General features: G+C 43.1%; 1 protein-coding gene across 1 annotated transcript; it reads left to right on the top strand.

Moving 5' to 3' along the window:
- Positions 1-16,043: 16,043 nt before the first annotated feature.
- On the top strand, positions 16,044-17,912 carry LOC149069556 (E3 SUMO-protein ligase PIAS2-like). The gene has a single exon (XM_089249978.1). The coding sequence runs from the start codon at positions 16,140-16,142 to the stop codon at positions 17,751-17,753; it is 1,614 nt and encodes a 537-aa protein (XP_089106104.1). The 5' UTR covers positions 16,044-16,139; the 3' UTR covers positions 17,754-17,912.
- The last annotated feature ends 1,283 nt before the right edge of the window (positions 17,913-19,195 follow it).

The following is a 19,195-nucleotide window of genomic DNA, read 5'->3' on the forward strand; positions in this document are numbered from 1 at the left end:
TGCTTCAATGTTCGATTCCCTTCACATCTTATTTCGTTTTTCCGCGTTCGCTTCTTTCTCCCCTCTCTTCCCGATTCACTTCTTTTGTGTATATCTTGGATTCTCCCCTTTCCCCCCCCCCCCGTCCTCCAAGGAAAAAATCCCTTTTTTTTCTCTTGAAAATAGGGAAAAATATCGATTTTTTCCCCCTTTCCCCGAAATTCTCCGCCGAAAAAAAAAATCGTAGAATTCAGAAGAAAATTCCTTTTTCCTTTTACTCTGCTTTCTTTAGCGGGGGAAAAATATAAGGATAGCGTTTTTCTCTTAAAAGAGGAACGGTAATGATGAAAAATAGTGGATAAGTAATGATAATAGTGGGAGAAGAAAAAAGAGAGTTTTTTTTGGTTTACTAAACACATGATATCACTGTCATTATTCTAAGAAGCAACCGATTATAATACTGAAATACTGTATGCACAAGTATGACTGTCTTAGCAAGTTTCGGGGTGGCCTAGACCAAGGGTGTTAAAACTTATAGTGAATAGTGTGCTGGCTTCTTCGTTGATTTGAAAACGTGTCGCCGGGCCACTCAGTTGATTGATGTGGAGCAGCGCCGCAGGTTATTCAAGTGTTCCGTGAATATGCCGCGGGTCGCTGATCCGAAACTGTGCCGCAGATCACTCAAAAGCTCTGCAAACAAGATCTACCACGGGTCAGTCAAGGGATCTGGGAATGTATAGTGGAACGCTCAAATGATCTTGAACAGTGCCGTGTAGGTAGGTGACTCAAGTGATCCGTGAATGTGTCCCGGGTCACTTAAGTGCTCTGGTAATGTGCTGCGATGATCTCTAAATATGCCGCGGGGTTACTTAGGAATCATTCAAGTATTACGTCAGCATCGGGGGGGGGGGTTTCGGATTTGCTGACTTTTGATGACAAGGGGGAAGGGGTTTGAAAGTTGCTTACGTCATCAACCACCCCTTTTTGAAGATATGAAATATTCTAAGCTGCTGACGGGGGGAGGGGAAGGGGGGCAAAAACGGCTGAAAATCTGCTTACGTAATATTTGAATGGCCCCTTAAAGGATCTGGAACTGTGTCACAGGTCACTTGAGCGATCCAGAAATGTGATAGCAGGTCACTTGAGCGATCCAGAAATGTGATAGCAGGTCACTTGAATGATCCGGGACTGTGTATCAGGCTACTTGAGTGATCTGGAACTGTGTCACGGGTCACTTGAGTGATATGGACCTGTGTCGCAGTGATCTGTGCATCCGCCGTGGATCACTCAAGTGATGTAGAACTGTATCACGGACCCCTCAAGTGATTTGGAACTGCTTCGCGTGTCACTTAAATGATCTGGAAATATGCCACTTATTTTTACAGCATTAGATTTGAGGTGGCGACTACATCAGATGTCTCTGAGGGCCGCGAGGTGAGCATGAATGCCCTTTGTGGCCCTCGATTCCATGTATTTTTGCTAGTGAAAAATTGGAATCGAAAAAGGACTGCATAATTACGGACTGGATGTACAGAAATGCACACTAACATGAATGTAGAATATGTGCGCACTCGACAAAAAGTGATGGAAATTCGGAATTATTGAAATAAATAATTCCAGAATACTGAGGAAGATTCCGATTTCGTGGAAGGAATTATTTTAAAATTTTAGGAAGTTGTGGATTCAAGCCGAAGCGGATTTATGGTTTTTCCCGCTCCTGTGGGTTACACAAATTTTTTCCGGCCTAGGGAATACAACGCTTAGCCCCAGCCCCTGTAAATGCGCCTCTGTCTCTAAGTCGCTCTTTCGGTCGCTCCCACGTTTGAAAACATTCTTGATCATCTATTGGTCACTCTTTTGGTCGTTCACTGACCTGGTTCCTCGCACTCCAGGACACTAATTTGATATCTCCCACGCTCACACACTCTCTAGGTCAATTTTTTGACCGCTCACTGATCTGGCCGTACCCTAAGTCACGTTTTTTTTTATTATTCACATGCTTGCACGTTGCTTTAATAACTCACATGCTTGAACAGGCTCTGCGCTCTTTGGGTCGCTCATCAACCTGGTCCCTCGCTCTCTAGATTAATCTTTAGGTCACTCACATGCTTGCACACTGTTTCGGTCATTCATATGCTTGCACATCGTTTTTTCCCCTCACATGCTTGCACATACTGTAGGTCACTCACTCAAGTAGTCCCTCGCTCTCTAGGTAGAGGCGAAGGGTGTTTTTCAATGGTAAATGGGTGGGGTAGGAAGGAGCATTTATATAACTCCGGCCTATCCGGCTTTTTTATTATCCGGCCTGCCCTTCCACCAGATTAGGCCTTAATAACTACTGTACTTCCTGGATTAATCTATTGTTTCTTAAAAAATAATTACGTATCCACATTTTTCTCTTGCGATAGTCAGGGAGCCCTGACACACGATTCTAAGTTACGTATCCAAGTAAAGAATAGGAATTCTGGGGGAAAAAATTCATTTGGGACAATTCTTTATGGAGAATTTTCATCCGGGCATTCGTGTAACGCGAAGGACAGGACAGATGGCCCGAGGACACTCTTAACATGCCGCTTGGATTCACCCTTGTCATAAGCGCTTCGTTGTTCTCGTGTCAATCCGGATACGATGGATGTGCAAACATCGCGGCACTTGAAAATGTGATCAGACAATATAAGGAAGGCAGGGCTGCGATATGGTAACGCCTAACCCTGGTACGAACCCTCAAAACTAGCCTACCGTGGACAAATCTACTTTTACAAGGACTCTTCTCTGGGTTGGAGGAAAATAATCTCTCTTAGGGAATCATACTGTTGTCTATAATTCGCAATGACATTCCAAATATTTTCAAGCAAATAGATAAGATTGCCTCATAAAACTTTTATGGAATTCCCATGGGTTTCTTCAATGGAAATTTACGACATGGGCGAAAACAAGGTCCCTCCTTTGGACCATATTTTTCCTATTGTGTCGCCTTTGTCGTAACTACGGTTCCAAGGTTGTTTGATAGGTCCCCTTATTCAGGAGTGGGACTCTTACTACTTATTTAATGGATTTCCGTGTAAATTTGAAGCGTACAAAAAATAATTAATAGATAAGGTGGATTTCTGTACTCACACCAGGCAAAATACCCATCAGCCTCCCTATTATAGGTAGGATGTGGACTTGTATTTGTATTTGAATTGTATGGGTAGTTCTACTGGATTCTAAAGTTATGTCCGATGTATTTCACAAGAAATGCTTCCCTTGTGTGGGTGGTTTTTTTTTTGGTTTTTTTTGCGCCTGTCTCTCTGGTCCCTTTAATCGCCTGTCATGGCTCCCATTTACTTGTGTTCACCTGTGCCTCCCTCCCTTTAGTATATACCATGGCTGCAGGTGGAGGGGAGGGGGATGAACCACTGGGCTACCAAGAGGAATCACAAAGTTACAAAGGGGTCTGGGTGATTTAAATGAAATATTTTTAAGTGTGTGGTAATTGCAATGCGAGATTTTGCATGGGGGCTGCTTAAAGGAGATTTTCATGCTTTTGCTATGCAGAAGATATTTTCATGGTACTCACATGCAGAAAAAAAAAATATTTCCATTGAGCTCCTTGCTGAAAAGGGGATTCTCATGGAATCTCATGCAAAAAAGAAAAAGAAAAAAAGACTTTCATAGAATCCTATGCATAGAAGGAGTTTCTTATGGAACTCCCCCATGTAGAAAAAAAATATTTTCTCAGAACTTTCACATGCAGAAAAGATTTTAAGAAACTCACTTGGAAACTCAAAGTAGATTTTAATGGAACTCATGTGCAAAAAACAGTAGATTTCCATGTACCTACCTCCCATGAAGAAAATAAGATTCTCATACGATTCCCGTGAGATAAAGAAGATTTTTTTCATGGCACTACCTTCGAGAAAAGGTTTTTACTTTCTGGTGTATCAAAGGGGAAATTTTCCGGTTTCAAAGAGCTTTGGTGATTGCAATGAAAGATTTTCATGAAACTCCCTTGAAGAAAAGGTTGTTTTCATTGAACTCCTATTCAGAAAATTGCATTTTCATTGAACTCCCATAAAGAAAAAAAGATTTCCATTGAACTCCATGCAGAAAAGATTTTCATGGTACTGACTTGCACAAAAGGTGAGTTTTATGGAGCTCCATGCAGAAAGGGAGATTCTCGGGCAGAAAGAAACTATTTCACATGGTACTACCTTTTGAGACAAGATTTTCACTGTCTAGTGCAGTGTTTCATATAATGGGCAATATCGCCCCCCCCCCCGAGGGCGATAGAAGTTAAGGGTATAACATAGGATCCTATGGGGTTTTCTTGACTTGGAGAGCGACGAGAGGGAAAAAAAAATTATTGAAGAAGGGGGCGATGAAACAAATAGTTTGAGAAACTATGTTCTGGTGTATCAAAGGGGAAATTTACCAGATATGTTGAGCTCCGGTGATTGCAATGCAAGATTTTCATGAAACTTTTCCGTAAAGAGAAGAAGATTTTCATGGAACTTTTCCATAAAGAAAAGAAGATTTTCATGGAACTTTTCCATAAAGAGAAGAAGATTTTCATGGAACTTTTCCTTAAAGAGAAGAAGATTTTCATGGAACATTTCCATAAAGAGAAGAAAATTTTCATGGAACTTTTCCATAAAGAGAAGAATATTTTCATGGTACCACGGCAGAAAAGAGGATTTTCCATGAAGCTCCCATGCCTAAAAGAAGATTTTCATGGAACTCCCATTAAGAAAAAAATGATTTTCATAGAATCACATGCAGGAAAATAAAAAAAAAGAAGGAAGACTTTCATATTTAGAAAAGACGTCGCGGTACCCGCGTGCAGAAAAGTAGATATTCATGGAGCTCGATGCAGAAAATGAGATTTCCATGGAACTTCCATGCACAAAAGGAGTTTTCCCATAGTAGGCCTACTCATATGCAGAAAATGAGATTAACATGAGATTCTCGTACAGAAAGATTCCGCATGTTACTACCCTTCAGAGACACAAGATTTTCACTTTCTAGTGTATCAAAGGGGGAGATTCATCGGTTTCGAACAGCTCCGGTGATTGAAATGAAAGATTTTCATAGAACTCCCATGCAAAAAATGAGATTTTCAGAGAACTCATATGCGGGAAAAGAATTTTCATGGTACTCACATGCAGAAAAAAAAAGAATCTTTATGCAGGGCCCTAACTAAGATTTTTAGAATCGCACGGGGAAAACGTTATTTTGTCGCCCCCACAAATATAAAATTCGACAATTTTATAACGGGGTTCTTCGCTCCCACCTAAAATTGTCGTCCCACCTAAAATTGTCGTCCCACCGGCCCTAATGTCCCCGGGGCAGTTTCCATTCCCCGCAGTTCCGGTCCTGCTTCCATGTACCAAAGGGGTTTTCCCCGTTTCTAACAGCCAAGATGAAATTGATTGCGGTACTCGATTTCACAAGATTCTTCCAGTTTTCCAAGTCCCGGAAGTGTAAATGCGTTAAGACGACCCGATATAAGAGTAAAAAAAAATTGACAACGATATTTTCAAAAGCAAATATCACAAAAAAATACGAACGATATATAATTACGGACATCTTTCAGGGGGGGGGGGCAAAAAAGGTGATCTATATACGGCTTCATTTATGCGAGAAAGAGAGGAAAAATTTTCATAAGATGGGAAATCGTTATTAAATGCCAAGGTGTATGCGGTGCATCGTTGTTCATCTTCTCCTTTTTTTCATCATCATTATTATTATTTTTAGGAGAGATAGATAGAGAGATAGAGAGAGAGATGTGTTTGTGCAAAGAGGAAAACCAAAGGAGACATGTAATCAACACAAGATCAGAAGATGCGGTGGGAGGAGACTAAAAGGAAGGGGTGGGTGTGTCCAACGCGTTCTCCTCATCCAATAAGGACGAACGAATTCGATTTCCTACCACTCTCTCCCACCCACACATTTTTGATCTTCTCTATCTTTCTCTTTCTCTTTAACACACACCCACTCCGTTTCTCCCTGTTTGTTGTCCGATGTATCCCGGCATGCCCCGCGATGACGATGGCGACTACGCTATCGACCAGCTTGTATGTTTTTTTTTTGCATTTACAAAAAAAAAAGGATTGTGGGTGGCTTATCTGCGAAGAAAACAAAAAATCTACATTCCGCGAAGTTATATGAGCGAATGAAAAAAAAAAAAAAAGAGAAAGAAATTCCCATGGGCCCTTGCTGTTTCTTTTTCCGAACCCCGCAGCGATGGTGAAAAGATTGAGATATGTACACAGTACTCCTTTTTTTTTGTTTTGAGGGGGGATTATTATGTTGTTGTGTGCTGTTGTGTAACAAAAAAGAAACAAACGCGCTCACGAGATTGCTTAATATGTCTGAAATATATGTGCCTTTCTTTCGCCCTCTCAAGAAAAGGGTGGGTCAGAGAATATGCGATGAAATTATCTTTTAAGGAAATGGGAAATTTTTGAATAAATATCGTTATTTAATTTTATAGAAATGTGCGGTTCGAAGATTAACCGATGACCTTCAATGATTAACCACTCTATGTCTTTGCATTTTTTTTTTTTTTTTTTTTGCATTTTTCGCTATTTTTACTTAATATAATAACATATTTTCGCAATTTTAAGACATATTTTGCATATTTCATAATTTTCGATATAAAAAGTAAATTTTTCTTCCCCCCCCCCCCCCCCTTGCTATTCCAATCCTGCTTCAGACTGGTTTTATTTGCGGTTCCTGCCTTTGACGAGAGCTACTAGGGTTAATATGCACTGGAAATGGAACGTGTCGTTGCCGATTGGTGAAAAATGTTGAAATTCAGGTTTTTCCAACCAATCGGCAATGGTATTGAATTTTTTGGACGTAGAAGTACTAGCCAAGGGCGTACCCAGGATGTGAACTGTGGGGGGGGGGGGGAAGAACTAACCGATACTAAATTGATAGGTCTGTGCTGTGTATCAATTATTAGACTTTAATTACGAGGGAAGCAGCTGCTCCCCTCGTTGGGTACGCCCTTGGTACTAGCCCTTCAAGGACACTGGTGTGTGTGGCTGTAAATAGATTAATCAGCTCAATCGGTGTCGGTGATGGGAACTCGTGGGAAAAATTGGGAAATGGGAGGAATTTCCCAACGTTTATGGGAAGTTTTGAGAGTTTTTATATCAAATGAAAAGAATTGTTCATTTTAATTTTGTGCGATGCTTTTCTAAAGCCACATACCGTACTTGGCTAGGTATTTTCACCTATAGATGGCAGCACATTGATTCTGAATTTGTAGGGAAAAACTTACTGAAAAAAAGGGAAATTTTGGCTGGATGAGATAAGGCAGCAAAACGAAGAGTTTTTGTTCATATAATAAGTAATGGCTCAAAATAATATAGACTGCATCAACACTTTTAATTATCATATTACTTTACTAAAGCTAATGTTATTTGAGATAGGAATGAAGCATTTTTTAGGACATGTTTTTTTTGTTTAATAGAGCATATTTACAGTTTTTTAAGGGCATAAATGCATTTTTTGCACCTCGTTGAGTGGACTCTTTCTGTCTTTCGCTTCGCTTCTCACGGTATAGAGCAAAGCAATACGATTGTTTCCGTCGTTGGTATCTATTATGCACTCCCGTACTGTGTCTTCGCAACACCACCTATAGAACAAGGCCTCCACACGAAGCGTGTGACGTCACTAAAGAAGGCCATTGTCACCTATTGCCATTGGATGCACTGAAAAAAGAGATAAATATATCGCATGCGTCAGCCTGCTGTATCCAATGACAAGAGGTGAAATGGAATTCTTCAGTAACGTCGCGAGCTTCGTGCGGAGGCCTTCTATCTCTAGGAGGTGCTGGTCTTCGTCGCCGCACGTGCACGTAGTGCGGCCACTGGACTTATCCAGTTGCCGAGATTTCTTGGAAGAAATCCGAGATTTTGTTTGGAAGAAAGTGTATGTGTACCTAATAGGTTTGAGTGAGTATTTAGTGTTGTGTGCAAATTTTTTTTTAGTGCTGCCATTTACATTTCAAATTGTGAGTGGAGTATAATGATTGAATATTTGTACCGTTGTAGGTCTGTTGCTCGCTGTAGTATACTGTAGTACTAATTTAAAACAACCTTCTGCAAATACACGTAATTTTCATCCCATTGACGTCTTTATTTTATTCAAACTTGAAATTTGAGTTCTTGGTTGTCCGATCCGCATTAGTTCCGACAATCGGGGTTCGGAAAATAATCTTTTTCGCTTGCATAATAACGCTTGCAATAATCAAAATGTCTCCTCTCCAAGGTCCAATTCGAACAACGCTTTCAACTTGATTGAAGTTCAATGATAACTCATACGGCATCGACACCACACACATCATCTTAATCAATTTTTTTTCTTTAATCCACTCCTCTCGCATCGGGTGTCATAAACCTATCGGCAGATGGTGTTGCTTGCAGAGAGGACGAGTATGGTCACGCGCCGCATCTCACTCAGTCACTCACTCGCTCATTATACAGGTTTGCCTATATTTGAGAGAGAGAGAGACTCCACTCCTCAATGAGCGAATTTCCAAGAGTCCGGGATCGGAAAATAAAAAAATTGCTTCCCCCACTCTTTCATGGGATACTGGGGGGGGGGGGGGGGTACCAGGAACTCTGTATTTGTAAAGTGGTTCGCACTAATCGCTTGATCGACCAAGAGAGAGAAAGAGCCATAAAACCATAGCGTCGCGTGTGTGGTGTGACGCTTATTATATTCTGTCACGACCCCACTCCAAAAAGTCACCAACTCGCACTCTTGGAACAATTAGGGGAAATTTTTTCTTGCAAATTCATCAGAAATTTCTGATGAAAGGGGATTACATTATGAAAGTTTGATAAAAAATCTTTTACAAAACTTGAAGAAAACGACAAACGAGCCTATTGGTTACATTTGCTCATATTTGAATTGGAAGATATTATTGCAGCAGTGAGTTGCGTGTACTACAAAGTGAATATCATTATTGTTGCCAGTCATTTGGAAACTATTTTTACTGTCAGTTATTTGGAAACTATTTTTGATATAGTTACATGAAACTATTTTTGATACCGTTACTTGAAATTACTGTTGATACCGTTACTTGAAATTACTGTTGATACCGTTACTTGAAATTACTGTTGATACCGTTACTTGAAATTATTGTTGCCATTGCCGCAGTTACATAAAACCATTGTTGCATTTGCCGCAGAAACATGAAATTGCTGCTCCAACAGTGAAACTATTGTGGCAGGAGTTACGTTAAACCGTTTTTGCATGAATCATTGTTGCCGCAACTACATGAAACTATTTTTGCCGAAGTTACATGAGACTATTGTTGCATTTGTCACAGTAACGTGAAATCACTGTTCCAATAGTTACATGAAACTATTGTGTCCAGAGTTACAGGAGACCTCTGTTGCCGGAGTTAAATGAAATCATTGTTGCCATAGTAACGTGCCATTATTGACTATATGAAAAAATCATGATTGCTGTCAGTCATTCAAAAACTATTGTTTGAGCAGCTACATGAAACCATTGTTGCCACAGTTTCGTGTAAGAAGTGTGGTTTCGGTTTGCAATTATTGCATTCAATAATTTATAGGTCATTGTTAACACCATTTATTTAAAAACATTGCTGCCGCAGTCACATCAATGTTGGTTTTTGATGGTAAAGTTACATGAAACCATTTTTACCGCAGTTACGTGTGAGAAGTGTGGTTGATGAACCATTATTGCGGTCAGTTATTTCAAAACAACTGTCACCAGCAGTTACGTTAAATCATTGTTGCTCCCCCCCCACAAGGCAATGGTAATCAGATTTGGGGCTATGATTTTCGAGAGCAAACATGTAAGTTAGAGTAAGAGTAAAACTGAGCAAAGGACTTAAGAACTTTATCCGAGGACAAACGATGCTATGTAATAGAAATGTTTAAAACAACTAGCGGCCATTTTTTTTTTTGTGGGGGGGGGGGGGCTGGGTTTTACTACTATTCTCGTGGTTCCATTGCTCTGGTAGTCATTTATCCGTAGCTCCTTTTTGCCCCAACAGACATATATAGCCACGAAGTATAAGACTTATAAGGATAATCAGGTTGATCCGGTTATTGCTAATCGACATTTAGGTGTACCAGGACCGTCTTAACGCAGCTACCCCCCCCCCCCCCCCGGGTCCCTCGAGTACATTTGGATCCTCGTAATAATGAAATTTGTCCCCGATTATTTTCGAACGTATATATGAAAATTGGTAGGTAGTAAGTAGGGCTGGAGAAATCTCAAAAATCCACAAGCTTCGGTCGGGGATGAAACTCAAAATATTAGATGCCCGAATCAATATTTCACACGCCCGAAAAATGTTATACCTGGATTTACTTACTTTAAAAAAAAATCGAAATTTTGGAAGAAATACGGAAATTCAAAACGAAAATGTGGTCACTAAAATTATTTAAACCACAAATTATAATTTTCCCCGCTGTTTGCGTCGGGAAAAGAAGACACCAAGTCAGGGCCGTCTTAAGAGCATCATGGGCTCCTGGGCAAAATGATTTTTCTCTGGAGCTCCCCGTGCCTGATCGAAAATGCGTGCTTACCAAATTAAAGCGCTTAATCTCGAAAATCTGAACCAGATCTCATTATCATGAAAGGCCCCCTCCTCTGCACTTGAGGTTCCCCAGGCCGTAACGGGATGGCGGGGGGGGGGGGTCCATGCGTTAAGATGGCACTGCCAATATCTCAACATTTATCCAAGACTATTTAGATTATTTTACTGGAAAAGAAATGGATATTGATGCGTAACGTCTAGACATTAGAGATGGATTTATCAATAATGCAGTTAAAATGTGCTAGGTGTGACGGTTAGGAACATCTCAAGAACATCATGGAGTCCCCAGGCAGAATGATTTTTCTGAGGTACCTACTTGGTCATAAATTGGTGCCTCCTATTTACAAGCTTACGCTCGAAAATTTTAACCAGATTTCATTTGAGGAATCTCTGCACTAGACATGTCTATATCTCGTGGACCAGAGCACATGGAGGGAATGCTGGGGATGAGGCAGTTGATCTCTGTTAGCTAAAACAGCCACCGAAATCAGGAAAAGATCCCTCCATCCTTCTTTCGAAGTCTTGGGCGGTAAAGAAGTTGCGAAATGATATGTCACAGAAATGGCAATCACGATGGTCAAAAGACAAGAAAACAGGTCGTAAGATCTATGAATTTCTTCCACAAGTTAAATGAAATGCTCTAGTTATGGCTGGTCCAGAGAGGCTATTTTTTAATTTTTTTAAGAAAGCATGGGTCTCTTCCCCTACAAATTCAAATGCCCCTGCGGGGAATCGAACTCACGCCCTTTCACTTTCCAGCTGAACGCCCTAGACCAGTGTTTCTCAACCGCCGGGCCGCGGCCCGGTACTCGGCCCTAACACTAGTCAAACCGGGCCGTGAGTGATTCGCAATTTCATTTTTCCCATTAATTTCTCGTTAGTTGTGTGCATGACCTGGCGTTTCACTTACGCAAAAGAGTTTTGCCGGGCCGGCGACCTTACAAATTTTGAGAACCACTGCCCTATAGTAGTGTTTCTCAACCTCCGGGCCCTGACATCAGTCAAACCGGGCCGTGAAAGAGGTTCACCGTTTCATTTTTACCCATTTATTACCACATTAGTCGTGTGTATGACCGGGCGTTTCACTGACATGAAGGAAATTAATCGGGCCGCGAGCTCCCAAAGGTTGAGAACCACTGCCCTAGACCACTACAGACTTGAGCTTGTCATTTCTGCATCTTCGTTCATCCTCCAGCTGATCAGGTTGGGGTTTCTGGTCACACATTCCTATGTGATTCCGTTTTGTTTTGTGTTTTCTACCTCTTTTGAAAGTTTGTACGTTTTGAATCATCATGTACATGCCCAACGCGGGCATATACACAAAAAGTACATGACTGGTCAAAATTTTTACATGCCCCGGGCATCGAGCAATAGATTTGTCCAGCCCTGGTGGGCAGGTACTTCGAGTTTGGTAGGGCCCACTACTAAACCACATATGCACTTTGTCCACATTCCTCAGCGAAACTTCTAACGAATTGATACATGTTGGAACGTGAGTGTCCGTGTTGTGAACCTAACGTCAAGTTTGTTTTGTGTAATGCTTGTTATGTGTTGGCTGGGACCAATTGTTTAAACTATGAGTGATATACTATAATGATTGAATAATTGTGCTATTGTAGGCTTGCTGCTCTCTGTGGTGAGACATTTTATCGGGGGAGGGAGATTGACTCGCATTCGTGCCTCGTAGTTGGGAACCACAGAAAACCAACTTCAGCCGACCACCATCTTTGGCGAAGGTGGGGTTTGAACCCGGGCCAGCGGCACCGAAATACACTATATTTTGCGATCAGGAAGATACGGAAATCATTGTACAAAATACATATAACGGGGGGAGGGTAATACAAACCACGGGTTGGGGGAGGAAGGCCCATCCGGGGCCAAACTCTGCCATTTATCTTCGCAGTAGTAGCCAGACACGTCCCCACCTCCGGAGTCAATTAAATTATAATGTTGATTCAAAGAGAGCAGGAAAGGGAAGGGGCAAGCCATGCACACAATGAACAAAACGCCATTCCCTCTCCCTTGATCAGTTTTGTTCAGGAAGTGGGGGCGGGGGGAGGGGAGAACAGATTAAAAAAAAAAGTGGGAGAGGGACCCCTCATCGTCCCTCTCCCACAAAACTCGAACGGCGTCCGGGACCCCGTGTCTGATCAGTGATTAAGACCAACATTACGCTTTCACGGACAAAATGTTCGCTTAAGGTCTGTCTCCTCTTATCCTATTCACCGAGAATTTCAAGCTCCAGTTTTGTGGGAGGGGGGGGGGAGAGTGAGGAGGATTCGACAGCTAATTCAATTACGATCAGTGGCTCGAACCCCTCCGAACACCCTGGTTCGTGTTCCGAAACCCCCTCCCGTCTGTCGCAATTGTACTTCATTGTCCGTGCTCTGATCCTATTTAAGGGTACAGGGATAGCTCCGTTTCTCTGGTTTTTGAGCTCGAGAGTTTATCCATGTGATTTCTGTATTATTACACTAGGCACCGCTTATTAGAATCACTTATAACGTTATCGCTTTCTTTAGGAACACGACGAGCCAATACCATAACATGTGGAAAAACTCGTTTATAAATATCAGGATTTCAGTTTATGCAATCAATGATTTTAGTTGATAGTTTTTTTTGCACATTTTGAAGTTAAGGTTGAATCAGACTCATTTTTCTCCTTTGCAAGTCAATCAGTCTTCAACTTTTCAGACATTGCGGGCCAAATTAAACTTTCCACGAAGCCCGCGGGCCACCACACACAAGTTATACCGTGATATACTCAGTTATTAAAGAGGGGTTCTCCCCCAAACTATATTTTGAACACTTTCATTCACTTTGAATTTATTTCTTTCATTAAATTTTTAAATTTTTATTTATTTTCAAACAAACTTCCTGTCATTAATTAATAAATAAATTAATTAATTATTTTTGATAAATTATTTCTCCTTTTTAATCTGAAATTTGTCCACGTAATTCTGAAAAAAAAAAATTACATTAATTTTAAATTTTTATTAATTCTGAAATTATTTCTTTCAAAAACACTTAATTTTTTTCATAAACTATTGTTCTTGACGATTCTGAAATTATTCTCAATAATTCTAAAATTATTTCTATCAGTTGTTCTGCAATTATTTCTATTACCCAACATTAATTTCCCATTAATTCTGAATTTTCGCTCTTCATATTAGTTTAGTGAAGTGTTTCTCTTAACCTTTTTTTGCCCGTGGCCCCCCCCCCCCTCTATAGACCCTATTTTTTTTCTTTGTGGCTCCTCTGTTTTACCCAGGGTATTCAACCCTCATAAAGAAGCGAGATCCTTCCTACGTATTGAAATAACGGAAGTGAGGTGCGTTGCATCAGTCCAGGGTTTTGAGCTGTTTTACGTATTGAAAAAGGAATTTTTCAGTAAATTTATACTGAACAAAAGTTTTCTTAATAAGATTGCTTCTAGACCACTGGGCTATACTTTATTGCGCTGACCTCTAGTCCGAGTTCTATTCAGGGCTGTCGCAACATGATGGCAGTCCCATAATTAGCTAGAAGCAGCACAGCCCACATATTTAAGACTTATCTTCAAAATTCATTGCTCTGTACAAAACCTCATGAGGTGGGGTTCCTTATGGACATGAGACCCCTGGGCATAGCCCCTCACAAGAGTGGGACTGACAGAGCAACAGCCTGGGGCCCCCAAAATGGTTCTCATCATTTTTTGTTTTTTTACACTATAAATTTGATTTGCAGGGCCCATGTATGTGGAAAATCTAGCCAGAAGACCTGCGAAAGACTCTATCCTAGGGGCTCTGTTGCTAAAAATGGGAGGGATCAGGCCTTGGAGACTTAAGATGGTCCGGTTTTTATGGGTGCTGGATTCTGTAAGTAGTCGCACCCCTCCCCCCTCCCCCGCCACACTATATTTCACCTGAGACATATATGATCAACCCATGGCCCGCGACCTCAAACTCAATTTTGTAAAAAGGAATGAAGCAGTACATAACGTTTCCTTAATTGACCCAGGCACATTCTTAGACCACTTGAGTGATCTGAGGAACATTTACAGATCACTTAAGTGACCTGCGACACATTTACAGATCATTTAAGTGATCTGCGGTGCATTTACAGATCATTTAAGTGACCTGCGGCCCATTTCCAGATTACTTGATCGTCCCACGGCACATTTTCAAACAAATGAAGTGGTCCGTACACTTCATAAGGTTGAACACCCTTGACTAAAAAGCTTCATTTTTTTACACATATGTTTTTCGTCTCAGCTCTCTGTGACGCACAAAATCATCTCTGACGGCCCCCTTTCCACTTCATTTTCTCCCATGGCCCCTCCTTGAAATATCTTAGCACCACAAGGGGGGGGGGGAGCATGTGGCCCCCGGTCGAGAAACAGTGGTTTTTAGTGGATATATTCTCTTATAAAAACCACTTCAAAGCATAAATAGGCATACAAATCTCCAGCTCTCGGCAAACGCCCCCCCCCCCTTACAAAGGTTTTTCGACGACCCTAGGAGCCGCGAAGATCACTGTGAGAAACACTGTCGTAGGGAAAGAGCCTTTAGTTGTCAATAGCCCAAGTAATTTTTTTAGATTGATATTGTGTTCCAGAGAGAGAAATTTTCAAGCGTCCGAAAATGTCAAAAAAAGTATATTCCAGGGGGTTTTCAAACGTTTTCCACCCGAGGCACCCCTTTCTCCCTATTCAATCCTTATCCGCGAGCTCCGACGGCTCCCCATAGCTGTTTCACCTCTCCACGTCACCTCTAACAAAGGTTGGAGTCACACAAGGGTGCCGCTGTGGACAGTTTGAGAAGCCTTGGTATATGCAATTCGAAGGATGTACTCTATCATTAATTGAGTTCATAAGACTGGCTGGCACAAAAAATATAATTGAATCGATTTTTAAGAAACAAAATACAGTCAAACCTCGTTAGTGCGTCACCCGGTTAACACGTCTCTCCGCTTAACGGGTCACGTTTTGGAAGTCCCAATTGTCCTCAGGCAGGAATTGGCAGAGCCATGGCTCACTCCGTTTAACGAGTCACTCCGCTTACTAAGTCATATTTTTGCTCTCCCAAGAGTGACTCATTAACGAGGTTTGACTGTATTTGGAATTCTCGAATCACCACACCAACACAGCACACACATATACGAACTTATTTTAAAAATATTTTCAAACTTGGAGGGGAAAAAGGGGGGGGGGGTGTTCGAAACAGCTATTTTTCCGGGGTTTTTGAAATTTTCGTGCCGAAAGTAGCAATTTCGCCTAAATTTGGCGACTGTTTAGCGTTAATTAGCGACATCTGGGTATTAGCCGTATTTTTTTTTCTCGAGGAAATATGGTCAGCTTCAGCAGGCTTGAAGAGAGTCACGTGATATTTCCATGACGTCACACCAAAGAAAGCAATATAATCGCGTGCTAGCCGTTGCAAAGGCACAATAGGATTTTTTTTCTTCTTTCCCTCTTTCTGTTTTCTGATTAGGGAAGAATGCTGCTTTTTCGCGCTCAATGTTGTCGTCTTGTTTTAGAATCGGTTCGTGCGCGGGGGTATCCGAACTATAGGTCGCAAAATATTGCGTGTTAATTCCGCCCAAGATGTTGACGGAACTGCAGCTGAAGCATATGGTGCGAGACCTGCCGACATCCGACGTAAAGCAACTTCTGGACTTCGCCAATCGCAATAGTATCGGGCAGGACCGGGAACTCATCGCTCGGGCCTTGGACCTGCTCAAGCTGAGGCACCCTGTGGTCGAGAGAAAAATCGAGGAGCTGCACAGGAGGCGATTCCCCGCCAGATATTCAAGCGCTTCCTCCTCAGCTGGTGCCAACGTTGGACCGCCGCCCCCATCGACGACGGAAGCTCCTACCCCGCAGGAGCCTGTAACAACACCCACTACTACCACAGCTGCGGCTTCTACACCCGCTGTTACTGTTACTACTGTGCCGACCACGCCCATCTCTGTGCCTGCTCCACCAATTCCTGTGCCTGCTCCACCAATTTCTGGGCCTGCTCCACCAATTTCTGTGCTTGCTCCATCAATTTTTGTGCCCGCCCTACCAATATCCGAACCCGCTCCGCCGATTCCTGTGACACCTGCTGTCAGACCCACCGAGCCCACTGGTCCGGTCGCGAGCGACGCTCCAGACAGGAATGAGGGCGCGTGTCCTCCCAGGCCGAAACGCAAAGCCACCGGCGAGTTCAAGAAAATTCGCACCGTGACGTTCAAGGACCTGCCGTTCTACGACGTCCTGTCGACTCTGCTGGAGCCGAGGATGCTGGTGGCGCACGTGCGCAGGGAGGTCCAGGAGAACGAGTTCTACTTCGACCTGACGCCGATCCAAGTCCGCGAGATCCTGTCCAACAGGGCCATGGACGCGTACGGCGTGCAGGTGCTCCTCAGGTTCTGCGTGTTCGACCTGAAGGCCCAGAACGACGACCAGTACCCGCAGAAGGTGCACGTGAGGGTGAACGGCCAGTCGTGCAAGATGCCCGTGGAGGTCCCGCCGAAGCAGAACGTCCCCGAGCACCAGCGTCGACCGAGCCAGCCCGTCGACATCACCCACCTGTGCGACCTGTCGGTGAACGTGTACGGCGCCCCGTCGAGGAACCGGCTGCTCGTGTCCTGGATGACCGACAGGGTCAAGTTCCACAACTACACCGTGGCGGTGTTCCTCGTGCGCCGCCTCAACCCGACGATCCTCCTGACCAGGCTACAGTCCAGGGGCGTCCGCGACCCGAAGGTCTCGAGGGCCATCGTCGCCAAGAAGCTGCGCCTCACCGAGGAGTCGTCCGAGGTCGTCGCTATGACGGGGCTCATCGAGTCGCTGCAGTGCCCGATCGGGATGACGAGGATGCACGTGCCGTGCAGGGCCGAAACCTGCTCGCACGTGAAGTGCTTCGACGCGATGACCTACCTGCAGATGAACGAGGCGAGCCCTAGGTGGATGTGTCCGGCCTGCGGGCAGCCAGCGACCTTCGGCTCCCTGGCGATCGACGGGCTGTTCGTCGAGATCCTTGACGAGGCTCCGGAGGACTGCTCGCAGGTCATCCTCCAGTCCGACGGTACTTGGACCTGCGTCGTCGACGAGACTGAAGAGGTGGTGTGCGACGATTCCGGCGGGTCGTCGTCGGCGGCCTGGACGAGCCCGCGCGAGTCGACCAACGTGTACGTGATAGATGATGATGATGACGAAGGCGATGTCTGTTGAGCCCAAATTTTTCACTCGTAAGAAAAATCATGAATTTTTTTTTTTTTTTTGCGGCCTACGGGCCATTGTTCTGAACTGATTTGTATGTTAATGGTAGGTCCGTCCATTGTCCTGCTTACATGTATTTATGGAACGTTATTCGGTATTAAATGTATATGCGACGTATACATATATATAGCATGGACTTTCTTTGCTGAAAGAAGTACGTACATTGTAAGCCATGTTTGTATTTATATATGTGGGGGCTGTCTAAACAGAATTTAGTGCCCCGGGTAACAGTGCTAACGCATGCGCACTACGCGCGGGGGGGGGGGCGCCTCAAGTGCAGAGAGGGCCTCATGAGAAAGAGATCTGATTAAAAATTCTGAAAATAAGCATGAAAATTGGTAGGTAGGCATTTTTAGTTTGGTGGGGGGAGTCCTCAGAAAAATCACTTCGTAGGCATGACCACGATGCACTACTATGCTAAATCAAACTAGACCCAGGGCCTATTTGCAGGGGGGGGGGGGAGGAAGGAAGTTGCGGCTTATAGCTGAGAGTGGCAAATTTCAAGAATGAGTGGTCAAGAAAATTAGAAGAGCAGCAAACTTTTTGTGTAGCTCATCAAACAGTGGCTCTCAAAGTATGCGTCGTGGCGAATTAGGGGGGGGGGGTATTGTTTTATGTACCTATTTATGCTTTGAAGTGATTCTTTTATAAGGTAAAATTTCCACTAAACTCTTCCGGGGAGCCGCAAGTCAAAAAATATATACAGGGTGTTTCAAAAAGAATCATTCGATTTAAGAAAATCATAACCATTCAGCTTTTAATCCTTTTTGTTCGAATAATGTATAGGTAGAAAGAGGGAAATTTCGAGTTTCACGCAGTTGTCGACAGGTAGCGCTAACGCTCTTCCTTCGGCCGCCACTTCAGTGTTTGTGAAGATGGCGACTGCACAACAGAAATCGTTTTGTGTTCTAAGCTTCGAGAAGTGTGAGTCCGTAACAACTGTTCTTCGTGCTTTTCGTCGACAATACCCTGGTGTTGAACGTCCTACCACTCAGAGCATTCGGCGGTGGTATAAACAATTCCGAGACTGTGTAAAGGGAAAACCCCTGGCCGTCTCCGCATATCAGACAAAAATGTGGAGCGCATCCGACATAGTTTCGCACGGATTCCACTCGCAGTGGATGCAAACATGCTCGCAAATGTTTGGGACGAATTTGACTATCGTATGGACATACGCCGTGCATCCCAAGGTGGACATATTGAGCACCTTTAATTTGGTTTGTAAAAAAACTTTATGATTAGCCATGCAATATAAAATTAATCTTTTGATCATTGATCATTTTTGTCGCACCACGGTCATTTTCTGCACACGAGGGCTAATTACACCGGGACCTACAATTTATTGCCGATTCCGAACGGCAGGCTTGATTTTTTATACTCGTCGAAAGGTTGGT

The sequence above is a fragment of the Pholcus phalangioides genome, unplaced genomic scaffold (genome assembly GCF_987345545.1).
Source record: "Pholcus phalangioides strain wild (caught in Gottingen) unplaced genomic scaffold, Ppha-v1.0 ptg000022l_1, whole genome shotgun sequence".
NCBI lineage: Eukaryota > Metazoa > Arthropoda > Arachnida > Araneae > Pholcidae > Pholcus > Pholcus phalangioides.